The sequence below is a fragment of the Pyrgilauda ruficollis genome, unplaced genomic scaffold (genome assembly GCF_017590135.1).
Source record: "Pyrgilauda ruficollis isolate IOZ18807 unplaced genomic scaffold, ASM1759013v1 scaffold12, whole genome shotgun sequence".
In the NCBI taxonomy this organism is placed as follows: domain Eukaryota; kingdom Metazoa; phylum Chordata; class Aves; order Passeriformes; family Passeridae; genus Pyrgilauda; species Pyrgilauda ruficollis.
Window position 1 is genome coordinate 16,475,226 of NW_024510321.1, and position 22,425 is coordinate 16,497,650.

General features: G+C 38.3%; 1 protein-coding gene across 1 annotated transcript in view; it reads left to right on the plus strand.

Moving 5' to 3' along the window:
- Positions 1–22,425, plus strand: part of NEBL (nebulette) — a 249,811-nt gene that overhangs the window by 56,414 nt on the left and 170,972 nt on the right. Inside the window, exon 3 of the mRNA XM_041486260.1 lies at positions 17,610–17,694. Within this exon, the coding sequence (XP_041342194.1) occupies positions 17,610–17,694 (85 nt within the window). The remainder of the gene's footprint in view (positions 1–17,609; positions 17,695–22,425) is intronic.

Sequence of the window (22,425 nt, forward strand, 5' to 3'; positions counted from 1 at the left end):
TAAATCAGGGAGTGGCTCCCATTGATCTGTAATTGTATTCTCTTTCCTAATGACAGAGATAGATAGTCATGTTCAGATCTCTTGACATTTCGGGGCAGAATGTACGATATAAAGCATAAGAGACCTGCTTGTACTTCGAGTGCATTTCATGCTATGTTTCTAAAAGACCATCCTGTCCTCTTTTCTTTGGGGCAGAGATAGCAATGTGGAGTTTTTGTTTGTCTAGTGTGGTTGACCCATTTTCCCTCTCTTTTTGTCACTGTCAGCTAATAACATAATGACAGGAAAGGAAATAGTTTATGCCTTATTTTCCAGCTACTCTCTTCCACTTCTCCCTGTTATGAAACATTTTTGAGACTCTCCTTTTCTTCAGCCTCTCCCTCTTTTTTTTCCTGAGATACCATTGAGTACTTTGTCACACCAATATTTCCTTGCATGCTCTCAATTCAGATGGTTCTGCCTCTCAGGGAAAGGTTAGTTTTCTAATCTCAGTGAAACCTGTCTTTTTAAAAACAGAAGAAGATCAAATTGAGCTGATGAACTCAAATGAAAGAAAATGGAAAGCACAAATCTGCTTTAACTCAAACCCTGCACCTAAGGCTAATATGGATTAGGTCACATTTGGCAAGAGTGTGTATCTCTGGGTTGCTTTTATTAACTGGGTCCATGTTCTCAGACTCGCTGGAAAAAGAAATAGAAAAGTAATTGGTGGAACCTAACATTACAAAATTGACCAAAGACAAGATAATGTTGCATTTGCTGTTCTGGCTGAATATACATGTGTAACATTTGGGATTGGCTGGGTTTTAAAAATTTCTGCTGCATCAGTTTGTTTTTGTTTTAGCAGAAGGCAAGAAATAAAAAGTTACAAAAATTACCTCTTAATCTTAAGAGGCTTGTTATCCACATTCAAAGCAGAGTATAACTGAAGAAGTCTTTCAATTGAAGGACTAATTGTTTTATCTAGGCACCCTTTTAGTTTTTGAATTATTGCATATTTCTAATACTTTGTATTTTGCTTGCACCTTGGCTCTCTTACAGAGACTAAATAAGGTGCTGTACAAATATGTGATGTTTTAGGCTGTTAGACTTTGGAATAATGAGGTTTTTTCTTAGGCCGTAATCTACAAGTGGGACAGCAGTGAAAAGCCTTAACAGGTCTTCCCAACTTTAAGCCAAGTCCTGTTAGCAGGACAGAAAGCTATGGATGGGAAGCTATGCTAGGTTCCCATTGAAGTGTTTCTCAGAGCTGTTTGGAGCTGTGTTGTGGTCACATACAGCAGACAGTCCACTTTCATGTGCTGACCCAATTGTTCGCTGTCTTTCTGTTCCAGTGACAGCCCTGCTGCTTGTGTGCATCAAGACCAGCTGCTGCTTAGCCTGGGTAACCTCTGCTTCCTTCAAAGGCAAATGTGGCTTGAGTGCTTTTGGACTGATGGGGGTCTCAGTGGAGTATTTTGTAGTAGATGTGTGTGCATGTGTTTTACACAGCAGTTAGAGGAATGTGCTATAAACAAGGATGAGGTAGGTTATTCAGTATAAGGGTAGCAGTGACATGTGAGAATATTTACTTACTATAGACTGGGAAAACAGAAAAAATGGCCACTACCTTATAAAGGACATTGTAAATTTTTCCTATATGTCATGTTTTGTGCCCAGACCAGGTTTTTGTGGCCTGTTTCTGTGCACTGACAAGATTCCTGCTGAGGGCTACTGAGCTGGAGCATGATGCAGGAGTACTCTGTAGCATATTTACTGAATTTGTTTTTCATTATACCAAATCTATTCTGTTTAACTTCACTTCATCCATGAGGTTTTAAGCGCATGCTTATATATGTGATTCATGTATAGATACGTATCTAGATAAATTATCACTGCTTACCTAATGTCAAGACAGCTAAGGTGTTGGCATCTCCTTACTTCTGCACCCAGCTCAGCCTGGTTGTTGTGTGTCTGTCTTTGACTTTAATGAAACTCAGGGAAAACTCAGCCAAGGGCTGCTGCACTGGTGCAGTACATTTCCTGTTCTGATACCTGTTTGCTTTTCTAGTGTGCTGAGGTACAGTGCAAGCAGGTGTACTATTTTCATACAGCTCAAGAAGGAAATGGGACTCATATTTTACCAAGTATTTGAAGTTCTGCTGAGCATGGACCCCACTGTCCTCAATGTAAGAACCCACCACTTCAAAGATGTTTCTACAGAGCCTTAGAAATGTGAGTGGTTCCTATCTTAGAATCATATGATATTTCAGACTGAAGGAACCGCTGGAGGTCTTTTGCTCAGAAAAGAGTTAGCTGTGACCATTCAAATCTTGAAAACAACCAGCAGTGGAGCCTGTATAACTTGTTTAGGTAATCTTTTCCACTAGTTGACTGTCCTTATGGTGAAAGAGTTTCTTCTTATATCAAGTCTGAACCCCTCTTTTTTCAATTTATGCTTATTGTCTATTGTGTTCCCACAAGGCATCACTGTGAAAAGCCTGGCACCCTATATTTGATACTCCTTGCAGAATTTCTCTGTCTGTCTTTCTTTTCCAACTCCTTGCCAGTGTTGGAAGGTTGCTTCAAATCCTCTTCCCCGTAGCCTGTTCTCATGGGGCAAGTCTTTAGCCAGCTGACCAGCTTGGTCGCCCTCACTGATCTCACTATGGTTTATCGATCTTTCTGGTATTGCCAGCCCAGTGCTGGATGCAGGATTGTAGATGTGGTCTAGTGAGTGCTAGACAGAAGGGAATAAGTGCTTCTCTTGATCTGCTAGCTGTGTTCCTGTTGATGCAGCCCAGGCATCCTCCTGTGTAAAGGGAAGCTACGTTGCCCACGCAGGGCATGAGCAGAGAGAGGCTTATGGCTGTATAACATAACAAGGGTGTTTTAAACTGCAGCTTGCATTGTCGTGCCAGTAGCAGGAGGCAGATGGTTGAACCTTCTCTAGTAGCAGTCATGTCTCTAGTATGTCACCATGGTGTGTCTCTTTCAGGCTCCAACTGTTGTCAGGCTGGTGGTGGAGTCACCTCTGGTGGGACATATGCAAGGCTATCATTGTATTTGGCACCACATAGAGAGAACTGTACACTGAAGGCCCTTTGTGCAGGAATTATTGTTGGAAACAGAACCCTGTTCTGGCATGTGAGAGTCCTTGTTCATTTGTTACTTCCTTCCCAACACTTTCAGCTAAGAACTGATAGGCAGAGTTTTAGGGTAGAGATTTGAAACGATGTCAGTAACAAAAGAAAGGGACAAGGAGTGAAATGCACTGAGACAGAGAGTCTTGTTTCCCTGGCCAGCTGCAGTGCTGGCCATTGGAAAGACTTTGCCTTCATCCTACTGCCAGTTTTACTTCGATTATGAATGTTTGCAGCTGTCTTTTCCTTACTTAGCAACTGTTGGCTTTGGGGAGAAAAAAGCTACCTCATCTGTGTATAAGAGTTCTCAGTAGCAGGCAATTTACCATTAAGGTAAATAATAGTAGTGACAAGAACCTAATGACCATAACACAATGTGAGTGTTTAAATATTAATTATATGTGTCTTTTTCTTTTTCATTTAATCCTCTACTAGAAAAATAGGGTCAAATAGGGCAAGTTGAGGGAGGTGATCCTTTCCCTCTGTTCAGCCCTGGTGAGGATCTGGAGTGGAGTACTGAGACATAGTGGAGTAAAGCAAAGGGCCACATAGATGAAGTTGAGGTTGACTTTCCAGTGTGAAAGTGATTGAACACTTGACACAGGTTGCTCACAGTGGGTCTGTCCTTGGAGATACTGGGCATGGTTGCAAACAACCTGTTCTAGTTGTCTGTGCTTTGGAAATTTTCAGAGGTCACTTCTAGCCTCAACTCTTCTGTGATTCTGTGATTTGGAAGCAAAGTTGCAAGAAGGTTTGAAAAACCCACACAGAAAAACACATTGTTAAAATGGTGGAGCAGAAGTTGTTAAAGTTTCTTTTGGGAGAGGATGGCTATGGGAGCTCAGTGGTATAGGAACTCCAACTCAGACTCCTTTTTCTTCATCTGTATTAGCAAATTAGAGATATGTATGAAACTCATGGTTGAATTGTTGAAATGCTGACAGGCGCAATAACTATAGCCTGTGCTTATCCTTGCTCCCAGCCCATTCCTAGGTATGGCTCTGTTCGCACACAAGCCGACTTCTGCTCTGCTCGGGCAATTTGGATGTGGTAACCTTGTTTTGGACAGTAGGAGAGTTGAGCAGTAGTATGTGGGCTGCTCTGTGGCAGTCAGCCTCACTACCATTGAGTGTTGCTAGATGTTTTTAGTTTGCTAGCACAGACGTAAAAGTCTTAAGTGCCTGGAACCATTGCTGGCAACCTGAAGAAATGTCTTTTGCCACGGCTCCAGCTCCTGTGCTTTTAGGCTTCTGGATCAACTGGATTTTCAGGGCAGGGCCTCATCAATTTTTTATAACTGATAGGGAGCCACGGGACTGGACACTGTCTGAGCCAGAAACTCCCCGAGACTGAGCTCCCAAGTATCAGCCTAATTTACTAAAAATTCAAGAACCTTAAAAGACACAAGAAGACATTAACAGGCATATTAAAAGACTTGGGGGGAAAAAAATAAAAAGGAGCTTAAAAGACGTAAAAGTATTTGCATGGGGAAGGTACATGTTTTAAATTCTGAACAGGAAAAATAGCTATGATCTGTTGTTGCATTTTATTTGTCATTAAAGCAGAAATTAAACAGCTCTGCTGACAGTAATCCCAGTACCTATTCTTTGTAATATATCCAGCTTCTCATCAAAATGGAGAATTTAGTTTTTCACTAGTGAGCAATGCACAACTTGTGTATTTTTAAGAACTTTGACAGAAACAGGTTAATTCAGTATGCCCTCAAACTTTCATTCCCCCCACTCTGATATCTTTTTACTGCATGGAATTTCTGTCTTGCGAATATTTTTTTCAGGTACTTAATTTGGACGCCACCATAGCCTTTCACCATTTGGATTTCAGTGAAACGGGGGATGTTCACTGATTCTTCAGCGTGGGCAACTATCATTCAGATATTTTACTTTTCACTTGAATAACATGCTTAGCAAACTTGGGCTGTGGTCTTTCTTCCTTTCCTTTTGTTGACCACTGCACTGCTCCACAGATGCTTTAGCTTTCCCAGGTGAGGTCTTCCTACTCCTGAGTAGAGTAGAAGTGACAATGCTCAACACCTTGGATATTTGTAAAAAGGCAGACAGAGCTCTGTCAGTCAGAGGCTCACGTGTGCTGGTGCAGGAGGACAGACAGATGAAGGGGCCTGGCAAAACAGCTCTTTTGCAGACTTGAGCGCTGTGTTTTAAGATTTAAATCTGTTATGAGTTTTTGCAGTTTTAAGCAGATGCTTAAGAGTTGCTTTAAGCATTTGGAAAAGCTCTAGTTTGAATATTGATAGTGTTTATATTTTGTGCATTTGTACTTGTGTTGAAAGCTATTTATGGTAGGAAATCTATGCTCCTGTCTGGTAGTGTACTTCCACCACAGTGTAAATATCCATACAAAGCTCCCAGGAGTAATTTCAGTACAGGCAAGGAAATATAATTACATATTCAAGAGATGTGTGCAGCACAGTTCGGTTTTGACAAAAGGCTTATGGCTTGATCAGGTTGAAAATACTGGGTTTTTCTTCTGAACTATTCAGAAAATTTAGTTTTTGTAAATTAAAGTATCTTTTTAGTGTAAATTTCAACAGGCCTGTAGAGGAAGCAATGTGCTTTACTAGTGATTTCGTGTGACTGGGCTGGCGCTCAGGGAATATTGGTCACTGAACTGCCTCAGAGGCTCCAGGCTTCTTCCTCATTGAGTTGCAAGAAATTGGTGGAAATATACTATTCATTTCTATGAACAGTCAGGGTTGACTGGATCATTGCATGCATAGATTATTAGTAGATCTGTAGGAAACAAAAATAATCTAACTCCCAATGGAAAGCTTCATGATTCTGTGGAAATGGAATTAAAGTTACTTATAAATAATGAAATAACTAATTAATGTCTTCTTCATTAATTTTTATAAAGTAATTATTTTATTTTTGCATTTGTGAAAGACTTTATTAGTAATAATCTGTTTGTAATTGTAACAAAATTTGGCAACAAAGTCACTAGCAGTGTAGTGAAATAGCATTTTTTTGACAAAAAGTTTTTTTGGTAAAAATGTAATTTACCAGCTGAAATATAGTCCACCAGTTTAAAGGAATCTCTGTGATCTTGAAACCTTGATTTATTGACTTTTTAAGATGATTATTTAATGATTTTACTGTTATGCTAGTAAACACATGATATTGATCATGCACTGACAGAATAAATAGGTTTTGAACCATAAGACCAGTTTTAGGTATTCATGTGCAAGCTTCAGTTGTGAACATATTTCCTGCAATGTGAACTTCAACATAGCAGCTACAGATAGTTTGCTTTGCATTTCCTGTCATCTTTCTTTATCTGTTACTCAAAGGCACATACTCAGTTTTATTCTGAATGGATTCAGTAGCCCTCTGAGGGCTCTGGCCATGGAGGATCTAGCAGATGGGTTTGCAGAAATGTAGTAATAGGTGTAGAAGGGGCTCAGACAGTGACATCTGACAGATCTGTGGCCTGCAGCATTTAGGAATAAAAAGGAGATATTTCACTTTTTTTTTTTATGGTTACGAATACCTTCCCAGGTCTTCTGTGTTCCTGTGGTGTAAATGCTATTTAATGACTAAGCTGTGTGATCTGAAGCATGAGCTTGTCCTTTCATGTTACACATATCACATGTCTTTTCACTATTAGTTCAGTGACTTCCTTTCTTCTCCATCTATCCCATAATTCACCTTTTTGCATTTGATCTGGCAGTGTGAGAATGTATCTGCTCTGACATGCTGAGTTTTTACATACCTCATGGAAATAGCTTTTTTCTTGCATTTTGCTGTAGTTGAAGTACTTGGTTTATGCTTTAGGCAGCCCATTTCTGTAAATTGGCTTAGGAATTGCTTCCATTCCTCTTATATGTGATTTTCTTTGTGCCTGTTTTACATCCTAAAGGATTAATTTGTTAGGCTATCACCAGCCATTCATCAGCTGCTCTCTTCTGTCCAAGTCAGGAGATGGAAAACATTTCTTTGCCTTTTGACCTGAAGTTGTTGGGAGACAGATCTTCACCCTAAAAGAATGAAAAATTCAGGAGATGTTATCAAGTTCTGCTTGTTTGCAAAGAAGCAAAATGGATGCCCTGTCCCTGGAAGTGTTCAAGGCCAGGTTGTGGCCTTGAGCAACGTGACCTGATGAGTGGCATCCCTGACTGTGTTAGTGGGGTTGGACTTAGATATCTTCATGTTCTCTTTCAGCCCAAGCCTTTCCATGATTTTATGACTCTATGGTTTGAATAACTTTCTCTGTGGAAATTTGTGGAAAACATTTGGATGACATGCAGTGCAGTTGCTTCAGTCTCTGGAGCAGTGTTTGGGTGGAATTTAGGGTCTGTGTCCAAGAAAGTGATGGGAAAGCCTGTGCTCTATGAATTACATAAAGCTCATTCATTTGCCAAAGTCTTTTAATTGAAAATACTAAGGGCCATGACAGAGTCCCCTGTACTTTAACAGGAAGATACATGTGAGTATTGTTTCAAGCAGGGAGAAAAGAGAGAAAGCCAAGGAGGAGAGAGGACAGTATTTGTAACAATACTGATGGAGCATTTAATTAGCACTGGCAACTGCACCTGGTTCTAGTCAAAATAATTAACGGTCCATGAGGAGCTGAAAACATAATATATGCAGAAGTTCTGTAGGTGTTTGCAGGGTATTAGTGAAAATGTGACATGGTTGCTGCTTTTTCATGATGAACACATAAAAAGGAATCTGTGATTTGATTGAGTTACACAGGCTTTAGAATTTGGAGCTTACAGACCAGATCTTCTGTGAAATACTACATCCTATGCCACATCGTGAGGTGTATAGAACAGTATGTGATATGTTGCATAGAACAGTATTAAATTAAATTGGTAATACATTGACTTTTGCCAAGGATTTACATTAAAAATTGCAGTGTTTGCTTTTGCACCCTTGTATCCTTTCAGCAGAACAAGCCAAAGCAGGCTCTACTGAGAGTATTCTTTATTTGTGAGCAAAAGCTGAATGTATCATTTAATCATTTTGTATCGGCAAATGTGCTGTAATATGAAATTGTTTTACACTATACTAGCATAAAATATCTTTTATAAACTAAATAATTTTTTTTTCTGTTAATACTAATTCTGTAGAAATGGATACATTACAGGAGAGACATTCTGTAAAGCTGCACAGTTAACATAGCTGCTTATAATTTTTGTGAATAAGCAACTAGTAAAATTTTCACTTAAAAAAGCAGCTTTTCCTTTTTTTTTTCTCTAGCACACATGTAAACGTAACTCTGTTGTGTACTTTTCTTGACTCTTAACTTGGAGTAGCCGATGATGGCACCATTTTAGAGGACAAATGCTTAAATACACTTTGAAGTATTTAAGTTTTTAAGTTAAAGAGGCATTTCTAAAGTATTTAAGTTAAAGAGGCATTTCTAACTGCATTTGCTGTGTCTTGAACTTTGGAATTCAGAAGCACCAATGAATTGTCCAATGAAGCTTGGCTCTGTAGATTTGCTAAAGAAATTAAGAAAAGCATAAGGATGAAAAGCTAGAAAACTTACGCAGAAGAGTTAAGAGGTAGAAAACAAGGAAGCTAGGAACTAGACCATATTTAGTTTCCCAGGTTTTGGCTTACACCTTCAGTTTTAGGAGAGCACAACAGCTGGACTCCAGTTTCATTGCAGCTGTGAACCAGCTCTGTATGGCCTAACATGTTTTGAATGAATGAATGCATGTGATGCCTTAAGTTTTAGCTTTCATATTTTTCAGATTCTGTATGCATTAGGATATAACTCTGAACTTCACATAGAGAGTTAACAGGTTCTCTCCACGGTTTAGTTAGACAAAACAATCCTTTTCCAGCCCAAGAACCAAGGACACCATTGCACCTTCAAGCCCAAGAAAGCATAAACAACAGCAAGTCGAGGAGAGCAATCTGGGAGGATGTGACTTCATAACCTGAAGCTGTAATTGGACCATTAACCCCAATATGTAAATGGACCAAAACTTACAAAAGTGTGAAAACTTGTGACCTGGGGTCCATCTTGGGTAGCGCCATGGCCAGGCTCTTGTACTGCCCAAGGTGTATCTTTGAAGGCCTTTTAAATAAATACATTATTACTTTAACACTGTCTAGCCTCTGTTCCAGGTAACCTCTCTAGGCATCACATGAATTATAATTTCAGTATTTAGTAGCAAATATTCATTCTTTCAGTCAATACTCCCTTGGAAGAGGGAGGCTTCATAGAAGCAGTGAGCAGTATATAATGACTTGTTCTTGATTTCTGATGTTATTGTCATGGATTTTTGGCATTCAAATTTTTAGAATGAAACTTCTCCTTTCTGTTGTAGCTCTTGCACTTGATAAGCTGGCAGAGACAAAAGCATTATTAGGATAGATGCAAGTTTTACTTCTTTTTGTTTGTGGCTGGTCCTTGGATCTGAAAGCCATACATTTAGATGTCCATTTAGATGCCATATTTAAATCCCCATACTGAGTGCTACAAATTGCCTAGGAGCAATTACACTTGTATAATTTAGTGTCGTGCTTCTTGAGATACTGATATATTGAATGTAGAATAAATAATAAGAAAATTTAGGAATTTTGTACGAAAATTTGCCATTTCTGTATGCAAAAATTATACCTCTTTCAGACATCCTTAAAAGAGGACAGCAAGATGTTGATGGGATAAACTATGGGCCATACTGTGTGTTTCTTTACTCTGCTAGATCAGCTGCTGTAAATTGACAAATGAAATTGAGAAACTCAGCTTCAGTCTGTGTTTTTCCTGCTCATATTTATCTTCTTTTGTCTCCTGTATATTTTGAAAGAAATAATAGTCACAGTATCTGGAAGAAAATACTATGGAAATATTGAATAATCAGCCTTTTTTTTTTTTTTTTTTTTTTTTTTTTTTGTGCCACTGGTGATTACGAAGTTTTCTTAAACTTCTGTGAAGTTTTCTGTGTTTAGGTGGTGCATAAGCCTGGGTGAGCTGTGGGTGAGCTCACTGGGTGACATGCTGGAAGCAGTCTAGCAGTGGCAAATGTTAATTTGTATGTGTCTTTGGCGAATTTTGCCGTTGCAGTCAGATTTTTGTTTACTGTTTCATTTTGTCACAGTTGCCTCCTCCTTTCAAGCTTCTCTTAACTTTCTGTGCATCTTTTGTGTATCCTTTTCCAGCAGTGGTTCTCACTTTTTGATCTGTTGTCAGTGCCTAGTAGCGTGCTGCCAATAGATTTCTGCACAGCTCCAGGCTATGCTGTAGTTCTTGGTCTGCTACTGACTAATTTTCTTTCCCCAAGCACTGGAATCCCATGGCTGAGGAATAGGTAAATTATTGAAAGGGCAAGTGCCTGGCTGCACTGAAAATTCTAGCAGTTCTACTTTTGAAGTCCATGATGATTGGATTTTAGTCTTTTTGATCTTTTTGCTGAATCTGGATGCTACTAGGCTGAGATCTGTATTAAAACTATTCTTAGTATTATATGCTAGAGATATGAACTGTGCCCCCCTTCTGCTGTGTTTTTTCAAATATTTAAAATTTAAATGTTTTGACCTAAATTTCTCAAGAAGCAAGACTTGTCTGTCTCCTTAACAATGTATCTTTCTGTGTATAATAAATATCAAATTGCAAAAGAGAGAGAAAGGAAAAACGTAAGAAATGGGGAAAAAGCTAAGATCATCTGAGAGCTGGGGTATTTTTTAATTCTCAGACAGTTGTTGGGAGGAAGCAGGAGGAGAGCACTCCTTGGTTATTAGAGCATGGGCCCAGCTGCCTGTGTGACCCTGCTGGTGTTGGACTAGAGGCACTTGGCCTTCTGTCTTCACCAAGCTGGCTCTAAGCAGTTTTCCGGGGAGGTACTTGAAATCAAAATATCAATCTGGGAACATGGCAAATTCAGAAGACCCATGTATCTGAAAATGTATTTGGAGTAAGTTTCTTGGTGATCTTGATATTTTAAGTACAAAGTAATTTAATGTTGTGACCTCTTATGCTTTTTCTCTAGAACTTAGCCAATACTGGCCACATGAGTAATGGTAATGCTTTTGGATACATGCTGTGAGAAAGTTTGAAATTGACAAGATTTTACTATTTTCAAAAATTAACTGGCCTTTTAAATTCTAAAATAAGCAACTGCAGGTTGCAGGTCTTCTATCTAGACCTGTTTTCCATAGCTGTCCCTTCTGCCAGTGATGAAAAGATGATTGTGCAGTCCAGTTCTCTGTTCTTTGGGGGTTCCTCAATGTATGACATAGATTTGCAGAGTTAACTGCTCCACTGGTTTGGTACAGTAGAATTTATCAGTGAAATTTCAAATGGTGAGAATCATGAAATTTGTAATTAGAGTTGGCTACCCAATTTTTAAACTATTTTATCTAAAATGTAAACATTTTCTGCCTTGTTGTTTTCAGTGAAGAGTTCATTTTTTTCAGCCTCTAACAGAGAACAGTAAGGTACTAACCTGAGTCTTGGGGACAGATAGAGTAAAAATATTTAATGTGGTCCCTAACTTTAGATTTTGAAGGCAGCCCCATATATGGGTCTCTGTAGTTGTGTATCAAGTGCCAGTCTGGTAGCACAGTGCATGGTGTGCAGCCTGTGCCTGGTTTTGTGGGATATGTGGACTTTCACTCACTCCAGGAGCAAAGGTGTTATGGCTTACCCCAACAAGCAAGTGGAATATCCTTACTTTTTTTTTAATGATCTTATTGCTTCTGACTCTCCAGCAAATCAATATAATCTCATCGCTCTAGGGGATTTTTTCTCATAAAAAGGAACTTGCATTTAGCTAGCATATGGGAGGAACTTTATCCTTTACTTCAAGGAAGAAGTACAGACACAGAATTTAAATATTTGAAAAGTTTCTTGCAGAACAGAAGGCAAAGATTGAAAAATGTTTTCCAAAGTAAACTAATTGCAGCCAGAGTTCTTCATACAGAGGGGGGTAGATTCATGTAGCCAAAGAGAATTTAATCTTTGGATAATTTGGATCATTTCTGGAGAATTGTGATGTATTTCTTGTTCACTTCATTGCTCAAGTGCTGCCATACCAAAGCTGTATTATCCACTACTTACATTATTCCTACTACAAAAGCCTTTATAATTGCATGCAAATAAGTGATCTTGCACAGAAAGCTCAAAACAAAAGAGAAAACCCAGAGAAATCCCTCCTGGAGCTTCAGAGCTGCAAGTGCAACTGAGCACGACTTTCAAATCAAGTAGTCAGCTGTGGGCAAGATCCCCCTCCTGCTGGTTCTTTCTCTGCTGTTTTGCATCTTACATGTCCTTCTGTGAATGACACAGTTTCAAGGTAAGGAGGTTAAAGCAGTCCGATGTCTCTTCAGTCTGCCAGTTGAAACACTCCCTAGCCAAGGACAACTTAATACCTTGTCAGCTTTATCCTGGAAAAATTATTTGCTCATGTGGCTTCTATATGAGACTTCTTTGGAGACCTGTGTTTCTCCTCTCTGTTTTTGTGCTGTTTGTTGACATGGGCTCAGATCGCATTTACCAGATTGGGCCCTTGCAGGTCTGAGATGGAGCTTCCCTACTTGTCCATCATTTGTGAGCTTGGGTTACATCCAGATTGCTAGATTACTATTCACAGTTTAATTTCAGTTTTCAATTTTGGTATACACTGTACTGATGTGCTACTTTTGAAAGCATAACTAATTTTTATAGTTTTCTATAATTCCTTTGAGATTGGTTTAATTTTATTATGTTGTCTTATAAGTTTATTTTGTTCAAATCTGCATTACTGCAAGTGAAAATAAGTTTTCTTTTCCTTTTTTTTTTTTTTTTTTTTTTTTTAACCTCCTTCTCTTTTAGAGTTTGCTTAAATTAGAAGAACAATTTTTTGGGCAAAACTTAGGAGAGGACGGATAGCCTAATGTGACAGCCAGTGATGGCAACTGGTATTATGAAAAGATGTGATGGAGCTGACTCTGCTTAGAAGACTGATTATGATTTTTATATTTTGTATCTGTTCTCTGGTTAAAAAAATCACAAATCTAATGTTGCAGGCAAATATGGAATAGGTATTTTAGGGGAGACATAACTCAATAGAAATCTAGTAACTCTGACATGGTTAGAATTCTGTAACTGAACAGTAACAGTCAATTTGCAGTTATAAAACATACACACAAATCTCTTAATCATTTGTAAATGTTGGTTAAGTCAGAGTGAGGTACGAGGAATGTAATTCCAGTGGATACTTGAATTTATCTCAATCTTTGAATCTGACCTTTTACAGAAGAGACAAAGCTGAATCTTCATCCCATTCTCTGTCAGAACATTTTTCTTTCTTTTTGTTGGATTGAGAGCATGGAAAAGCTGACAAAAACTTTACAGCTAAAAAAGTATTTAGGAAAAAAGTATTAGGAAAATTTAGGAAAATTTCTATTTTTAGTCATTGGAAAAGCTAGGTAACTTTCAGGTGCTTTCCTGAGTTCTCAGAGGTTTTACTGATCCTGTTTTCAAATATCAAAAGTGAAGGAGTTTCCTCATAAGCAGCAAGAGATTGAGTTGTGGTTTCCTTTATTAATCAAGCTATGCAGCCGAGGCAGGCAATACAGTAGCCCGCAGCAGAGACACTATACTGTGTATCCTGATTTGTTCTGGAACTTCTTGTATAGATCTTTATACAGGATTAATCCTAATAGCATTAGTGTGGTAAGACATATTGCTAAGTAGACTTAGACAACTAACAAAGACTTAAAACAAACAAAAAAATCCTTTGGACATTGCTATTAAATAGCTGACATGAGATCAACCTCCTCAGCCAATTCCTGGCTCTTTCTCAGACATCATCTTGGACAAAAGGGAAGCTGAGCAACGGATTACCAGGGACCACTGTCAGCCTTTTGAATTAAAGGCTGTTGCCATCCAGTTACTTATCCTTATTCAGAGCATTTTGACGAAATGTGGTATAGACCTAAACTGATAGTTAAAGAAGCAGATTATTGAATTTTAACACTTGTGTTTCAGCTTTCTATTTCAGACGAACGTATCCAACGGTACAATGTGTCTTCGATAGTTTTCACATAATTTAATATTTTAAATACTGGTGATTATCCTGAAGACATGGTATCAGTAAGCTTAAAACAAATGTTGAAAGCTGAAGATAGGATTTAAATTTAACACTAGTCTTTTTAATGCATTTGAGGCAAGAATTTCCATAAATTAGAAGGGATGTATCTAAACCCATGTCTTTCTGGTTTGAAATACCGTGTGAGTGGTTTCATAAATCAGCTGTGGTTAAAGTGACAACCCATAGTAGAATGCACTGCTAATTTAATTTTCCTAAATGGTTCTCATTTTAACCACTGTAATACATTTTGATAAATGGTTTACATTTTGATAAATGATTTAGATGATGAGTTTAAAGACCAATTTAAATTTCAGCAGTTTTGTTCACTTGTCATGTGTATTGTTTTCTTCCATGGTCAAGTGTAAATGCTTTTCATTGATAAAATCAGTTTACATAGTATTTTCAAGCATTTTGAAGCACTGCTTCTACAAGACTGAACATAACTTTTTTACTTCAAGTATTGAACTAGTGCTTCTGAAATAAATAATGATCTTAGATATGTTGATTCTCAAGTGGTTTGCTTGGAATGTTGAAAGATCTCTGAGCTTCTGAATACTAGTTGTGGAAGAAAGCATTTTTTTGCAAATGATCAGAATTAAGAGCTGGTGAATGATAGGGACAAGGCATATGATTTTATCTTCAGAATAGAGAGATTTAATTTGGGAGCCTGGGTTTGTAGTTCTCTGCTGCTGTTGCCATCAGGCTCCCTGGGGGCTGTGGCTCAGATACTTGGCCTCAGTGTTGTCCACACAATTCCCAAGGGGACCAGGCCAAAAACCCTGTCTGAGCTGGCTACACTCTGTGTTCTCCATGTTAAAAAGGATGAATACAGGTGATTACTGTAATTATACTACCAGGGTCGTAATATGTAAGCATGGTGTAAAGCAGTGCAATGAAAGTTTATGCTTTCAGCATTCAACATGGGCATAATGTAATATTTTAATTGCATGTATGGCAGATTATATTTTTTTAGGGACAGGGATTTTGTCATCTACAGGAGCTATCCATGGATATCTCATGGCTGCTATGTGAAAGGCTGCTATGCTTTAAGGTGTGAATTGTGCACCATTGCTACAATCTTCCTTGGGCATCAGCAAGCCCTGGCTGTGAGGTGGCTTGTTGCCTTCCCCATCTGCTCATTGCTGCTTTCCAAAAAGGGCTTATGACCCTCCTTGTGGCCAGTCTGGCTTTTTTTTTTTTTTTTTGCCTCTCTACAGAAGAATGAAGTGTGAGATAGAAAAAATGAAATAAAGAAAAAAAAAAAGAGAAGCCCTTCTGGAAGTATCTTCTTTGTCCCAAGATATTACACAGTGCTGACACCATCTGCCTCGTGCAAAGCCTGGTTCTGCCTCCCTCTGTGTTGCTGGAGCTGTGGCTAAGCCCTTCTGCTGGCTGGCCTAGGCTGCCTCTGAGAAGTGGTGGTGGGGAGCCCCTGGTTTGAAAAGGAGGGAAGGGGCAGCAGCATATGCGGAACTCAGTGCTCTCTCTGGCCAAAGCTCCATCTTGGGTGGGACTTTGGGAGGATTTGGCTGTAACTCCAAATGAATATTCTGAAGGGTGTCACGCCTAGAAATTTTACTTTCTAGTTTTCAATGACATGAGCTCTCTGAGACAAGTGGCTGACATAAACTTAGAGCAGCATTGTTTGTCCATCTGCTAGTACCCAGGCTGGGATAGTTCTTACATTTCTGTGACAAAATGTAAGAACTTTCTTTCATCAGGGCGTTTAATTTTTTGCCCTTTCTATACAGTTATTAGCCCTTGAGAGCCTGAAATCCCTAGGTTGTCCTGTATTTCTCCTCTGTTTTCCCTGTATAATGACACCATAAATGAGGTGATGTTCCACAGCTTCTTGGTTTAGGAGTGAACTCAATTGTGCTGTGGTGTAGAAGTCTGGCAATGCAAGATGCCATCTGATGGGGGAATCAGGCCTGGAGCAGTCAACTGTATGAAGTTTGGGCAGCATTTCTCATCAGTTATGGATTTTGCATTTCTGAGGGAGAAACATTCAGCTTTTGCATAAAACCAGAAATCCTTCTTAATTTTTATGCTTGTTTGATTTTTTTCAGATAATTTTTTTTTTAACTGAAACCATACACTTCATGGAAATAGGACTTGTATAGAGAAAACTTTCTTACAAAATACAGTTTTGAAAGAAAATATCATGTTTATACAGAACAGAAATTATGTGATGAAATCACAGCAACAGCATACAACTAGCTGCTGAAAGAACACGCTAGAGAAGGCCTGGAGTTTGAACATGGGAATGTTTAATACTGCATCTGCTCTGTCTTCAGACACTTACTGCTTACTCTCTGTGGAACTTGTACTGCAGTTGTTTTTGTGTTTGTAACACTGTGCCTGTTGTCTTGTACTCTGAAATGTTGGAGGCACAAATGGGGGAGCTGGCAGACATGGGAAGCTGTGAATGGTAACTGAAGACGTGAGTGCCTCACATGATAGTAAGGTGAACATTTTAGTTTCAGACTGAAGATGATGGAAAGTAATTAGTAAGAATCAGTTTCCTCCCAGTGTTTCTGGCTCATAATATTATGTCTCTTTTGGGATGTGCTGTTTCATTTTGTTATTTGCTTCTTTTTGTGGCCTTTCCTATTAGGGAACTTCTTGTTTGACTGCAAAATTATAGGATAAATCCATGAAAATTAATAAATAGTGATTCTGTAAATGAGGAGGGTTTGACTGCTACAGTTCGTTCACAGAATCACAAAATGATTAGGATTGGAAGAGATCACCAAAGGCCTGCTAGTCCAACCTCCCTGCTCAAGCAGGCTCCCATAGAGCATTTTACCATAAAATGCCAAAGCAAATAGTAGGAACATATTGTAGAGGTGTAAAATTTCAAATGGAAAGAGATGCCTGAATGCCTGATGCACTGCAGTTCTGAGACACCACAGCCTTTGGTACTGGATGTTACAGTACTGTATTGATGTATTTACTCTTAAAGCATTTGACTTTCCCCAGAAAGTACCTGCCTTGATCCTTCTCATTCCTACACTAAAGAACTAAAGACCCTGTGGTACTCCAGCTGTGCTCTCTTATGTAGCATTGGCTTCTGTAAAACAATTTCATTTTAAGGGCTTTTAATTTAGTCTTTGTCCAGCACATGGCTATACCAAGACAATGCAGTTAAACATAGTTTTGATCACTCTATTGAAAGCAAATTTTGGCTGATTGGTCTTGAAGTCAGTGGGCAGGATGAATGGGTGGGATTTAGACTCATTACAGAGACTCCTTTGTGTTGTTTCTGTAAGGCACGTCTGACACAATATTTTTAAATACTTTTAATTCGTAGCAAACTATGAAAGAATTGTGTACACTGTAGGAAAGGGTGCTGGGATGCATTTGGCTTTCTAGTGTGTGCAAATATTTACTGTTTGGCTTTGTACTTTTTCTTCTTCTTCTAGACATTACCCAAAGCAGTCCTTCACTACAGTGGCTGATACACCAGAAAATCTTCGCCTGAAGCAACAAAGTGAATTGCAAAGTCAGGTAAATAAAAAAATTATTTTGTCTTATTAATATTAGATGGTCAGTCCACTTCTTTATAGTTGTTCAAAATAGTAGTAGTATTTCTGTGTATATACATAGTAGCACTGCAGTGTAATTAAAAAAAAATTGTCAGTTGGTATAATACTGGAAAACTCAAGGTTTTATTTCTGTTCTCACTTTACTAGTTACCATACAGTTGTAAGTCCATTGATATCACTGGAATCCTTCATTTTCATCAGTACATGAAGCATCTAAATAGTTTTTAATGTTAGAAGTGATGCAGCTTAGCTCAAAGGTTTCATTTTCCTTTGACAAGCTACCATTCTTAGCTTGCATTAAACTTAATAAAAAATAACGTGAGATTAACAAACAGTGAATTTGTCATTAGCAGATATTTAGAAGCCTTTAATATTTATCAAAAATTAAGTGACTGAATAATCAGTTTATAGGTCTCTTATGGCCTCTGTCAACTAATATATGAGGCAGTCTGTAAGCTAGTTGTGATAAACACGTTATCAATCAAAACTTGTGTAGTTTAATAAAAAATGTATTTAAATTAAAATGTAAAATGAAAAGGGAAAAACAAGAGAAGAAAATGGCAAAGAAGACTTAGGTTACTCAAATACTATGCTGGCTATCTACCATAATATAAAGTTCTGATTGATATTAATGCATGTTTATCTGAAAAGCCCTCCTCTCCCCCACTCTCCAGTATCACTTTATACTGTTTTAAATTATGTAACACTGGCAGTTGTCCTGTGTAAGACAATTGATAATATTTGACAGCATTTTATTTTATGAAAATTCTGTGTTTTTTAAAAAAGCTATTGTATTTTATTTGTGATTTCTCGTTATAAATTTATAGCTGTCGTCATAAAAAACTGTAGCAAAAACCAGATAGTAAACAACAAGACCTTTCTTTTTTGGGAAATAATAGGTTGATGGTAAAATTGAAGGAGCGCTAAATAGAAAGGTAGCAGATATTTAGCCTAGTGTACAGTCTTAAAAATTCTTTACCTTTTGCCATTATGATTGTTGTTTATAAAGCATAGAGAAATAATTTCATGCTGAAATTCTGCAATCTGGAAAGAGGACAGTTTGTGCACTCTGTCTCCTCTTGACTTGAGTGGATTTCAGATTAGAGTCTGGTTAATTTTCTTGTAATTCAGTGGTTCTATGTACCAGAGTTACCATTGTGTCACAAAGAGGAACTTAAAACCGGTACTTTTTACAGGTCTGTAAAAAAGAATATAAGTTCTCAGCCCATGGTTTTTTAGGGGTTTGATAGAAAATGTTGGGGTTTAGTGGAATAATAAAATGTTACTGCTCTTTACAGGGGATATAGGAGAAGTGGTTTTCCCTAACCTGTTTGAAACATGCTTCTGTGGCACTATGGAAGCATACGGAAACTTGGTTTTGGTGTTATTCTCTATTTTTAAACTGAGAACTTAGCATTCTAGGAAACTGGATAAGCAGTATTAGCAAGAAATTTGGAGTTTGCCTATGAGTAAAATTGCTGCAACTGTTCACAATGCACTGTAATAAAATGTTAGATGAGAATCTACTCAAAACTTAGAAATTGAGAGAAACCCTTATTTTTTTCAATGTGCCTTTTTTCCAATATTACTAGTCAGCAAAAGACTTGCAGATCTAAATTATAAGAGCAAAAAATTGCCTGCTTGGAAGAAAGGCCATAATGTTTTTGATCATAATTTGCTTCCTGGTTGTTGCTTTACATCTACAGTATGTTAAGTAGCCTAACCCGTGAATCATTTCAGTGCTGACATAAAGATTCCAGGTACTTTCCCTTATCCATTTAGATCTTGTCCTAAAATATGACTGTAAATTCTGAATACTTTCTGTAATACTTTGAAGAGTATCAGGACTTGCCTTGAGGGGAACTGCTATCCTCAATCAGTCCTATTGGCCATCTAGTCCCTTGTCCTGTCTTTTCAGGGAAAGTTGAAAGACTCCCAACCAAAAAAATTACATGGGGTATAATTTGGCATTGTTGAGGTCTCATTCTGTTTCAGTCCTATGCAGTAGAAAAAAGTGTGTGCATGGTTCAAGAAAAGCCTTTCATAGGAAAGCAAACTTGGTTGGATAGAACCACATTATTTCTACCTTCCAGCATTCATGAGAGCTGCTTGAGCCTCCTGCCAATGCATTTGACAATTCGGGATTGAGCAAATTCCATGTTAGGCAATGTAAAAATTATGTTGACTACTGAATAAGGAGAATTGCTTTTCTAAAGCAATAGCTGTTTCTAAGTAAATGTCTTTAATGCTTTTAGTTCTGAAGAGGCACAACCCTGTGTTTAACTACAAGACTCCCAAGTATTTTTTCAAAATCTGTAGCTTTAGAACTACTCATATTTTGCTCAGCAAAACATGCTGTATTGGTAAAGGAAACACCATTAAATATTGTGTAAGCTAAAATGCACATTTTTGTAAATCTGTTGTTTTTATTTTCATTTAAGCAGCAATTGATAGTGTTTTAAGTTGCAGTGCTGGGTCCTTCGTCAGGAATCCATTAAGGTCAGCGTCAGGTGCCAGGGTGTCGTGTTGACATAACATGTCAAGAGCAAAACTGACAAAACAAAATACTGTTTTCTGGTGGAGTCAATAGAAAATGGATAGCTCTTTGGAACACTTGAAAAATTGCGTTGTTAAGAAGTCACAGGACAGCATTTAAAAGCTTTCTAGAGAACTCTGTTCTTCTATTTTATGTAATATCAGAGCTTTTCCCCCCTTTAGGATTTTGCTTCCATGGGATTTCATTCAGCTCTGTAGCTGGAAGGAGATAAAAATGCATTTTGGAGAGGCTGTGTTTGTTTTCCATTCTGGAGAACTTCACAGTCCACTATGCCTCCTGACAGGAGAAAAATGAGTTTGGAGGTCTTTCATCCTCTAAGTAAAGAGTAGAGACAGAGATCCAGTGTCTCAAACAAGATTTTTCTTTATGCCTCTCTGATGAAAAATACCTGTCTTTTTGGTGAATTAGTGCATTCTCTTAGTATGCAATGGATACTTGCCACATTCCCTTGCCTCTCTTAAATAAACTCAGCTACGGAAGTTACTGATATGCTCATCTCAGCTTTGTTTACTTGGGAATTTCCTTCATGTACCTTACTACTGATCTCTCTAACTTTATAACAGTGTAAATTGCTCCATGGCCTTTAGTCCTCATCTGTGGCAATGCTGTGTACATCAAAAGCTGCCACTCCAATTGAACTTGCAGAAAGAAACAGAGATGTTCTGCAGCAGTTCTTGGCAGGAAGAATATCAAAGTGTCAGATCAAAGAGAGGGCTGATGTTTAAGGTGTGTTCTACTCCAGCATTTTCTGAGGAAATGTACTTTCCAGTAACTCATAGGGAGCTTGATACAAAATCATGTGTCTTGTCCTGCTTTCTTCTTGTCCTGGCCTGTGGCGATGCACCCTGAGGCCGCTGTCCTTGGAAACTCCAAGTGCTTCTTTGACGATTTCTTGTACTTCCCTTATAGGAACTTGGATCATCGAAAGCGTATCTGTGTTTCTTTAGGAAGAAACATACTTGCAGTTTTTCTTGATAAATAGAGTTCATAAAGTGTTGACTTTCAAGAAGTACCATAATGTCTTATGAGAGATATGCAGTTGAATCAGACTGTTATCCTAACAGTATTATATTTTACCAGTCCTTACTTTCTCAGGAATTGTGCTTGGATCTTTATCTGCCAACTCTCACCAGGATAATTATGGTATTATTGAGCATTTGGAATAGAGTCAGCCTCAGAAAAGGGAATAAAAAATCTTTATGGTCAGATGTTTGCGTCTGGGATGGCCACGTTCCTCTTTGTTCAGGCTGAAGAAGATACTGACTCTGTGTTGCAGTTCGGTGTAAAAGTGCAAGAGATGACAGGTGTAACCTGAAATATGGAAGACTGCATTTATGCATAGGGTAAAACATTTCCAGTGTGAGGGTGACTGAGCATTGGCAGAAGGTTCCTGGAGAGATTGTGGAGTGACCATCCTAGGTGATTTTCAGAAGAGGACTGGGCACAGTCCTAAGGAATCTGTGGCAGCTGACTGTGCTTTGAGTAGGGCGATGCACTAGACCTCCAGAGTTCCCCTGTATCTTCAACTCTTCAGTGATTTGTCTCTGTCCTGTCTTCCTCAAGTTCCTCTCAACCATTTATTTCATCTTCTTGCATTTTTCTCTTTGCTTCTCTGTTTCAAAAACACATGTTAGCAAACTTCCAGGCAGATTATTTTTTATTAGCTTGATTTGTTATAAAAGCCTTTTGAGTTTATATGCACCTCTTTTATGAAGTCTTTGGAATGAACTGCCTATAGGATGAATGCTATAGGAGAATGAACTGCTGTATGGATTACTAAAGCAGACATTGGATGGATTTCCTGGGTACCCTGAGTGAGCTCATTGGAGAACTCATGGGCAAAAGCAGATTTTGGAGCTAGAGACAGAGATAAAAGTATGCTCTTTCAGCTCAGAAAATGAGGAAGCAGTATGATGTGGCAAGCAGAGAGACTTTCTTATACCTTTATGGGTGATTTTGTAAGAAGACCCTGGAAGATATTTTAAAGATGGGACTTTTCTAGATAGCCATCAGAAGCTGATTATTTATATATTCCTCTCTCCGGTTATCTGAGGATCTGAAACCAATCCACCATATGTGTATGAAGAGGGGGGTGACAGAGCCAGGAGAGTGCAGGCTTCTCAGGCATCTTCTTGC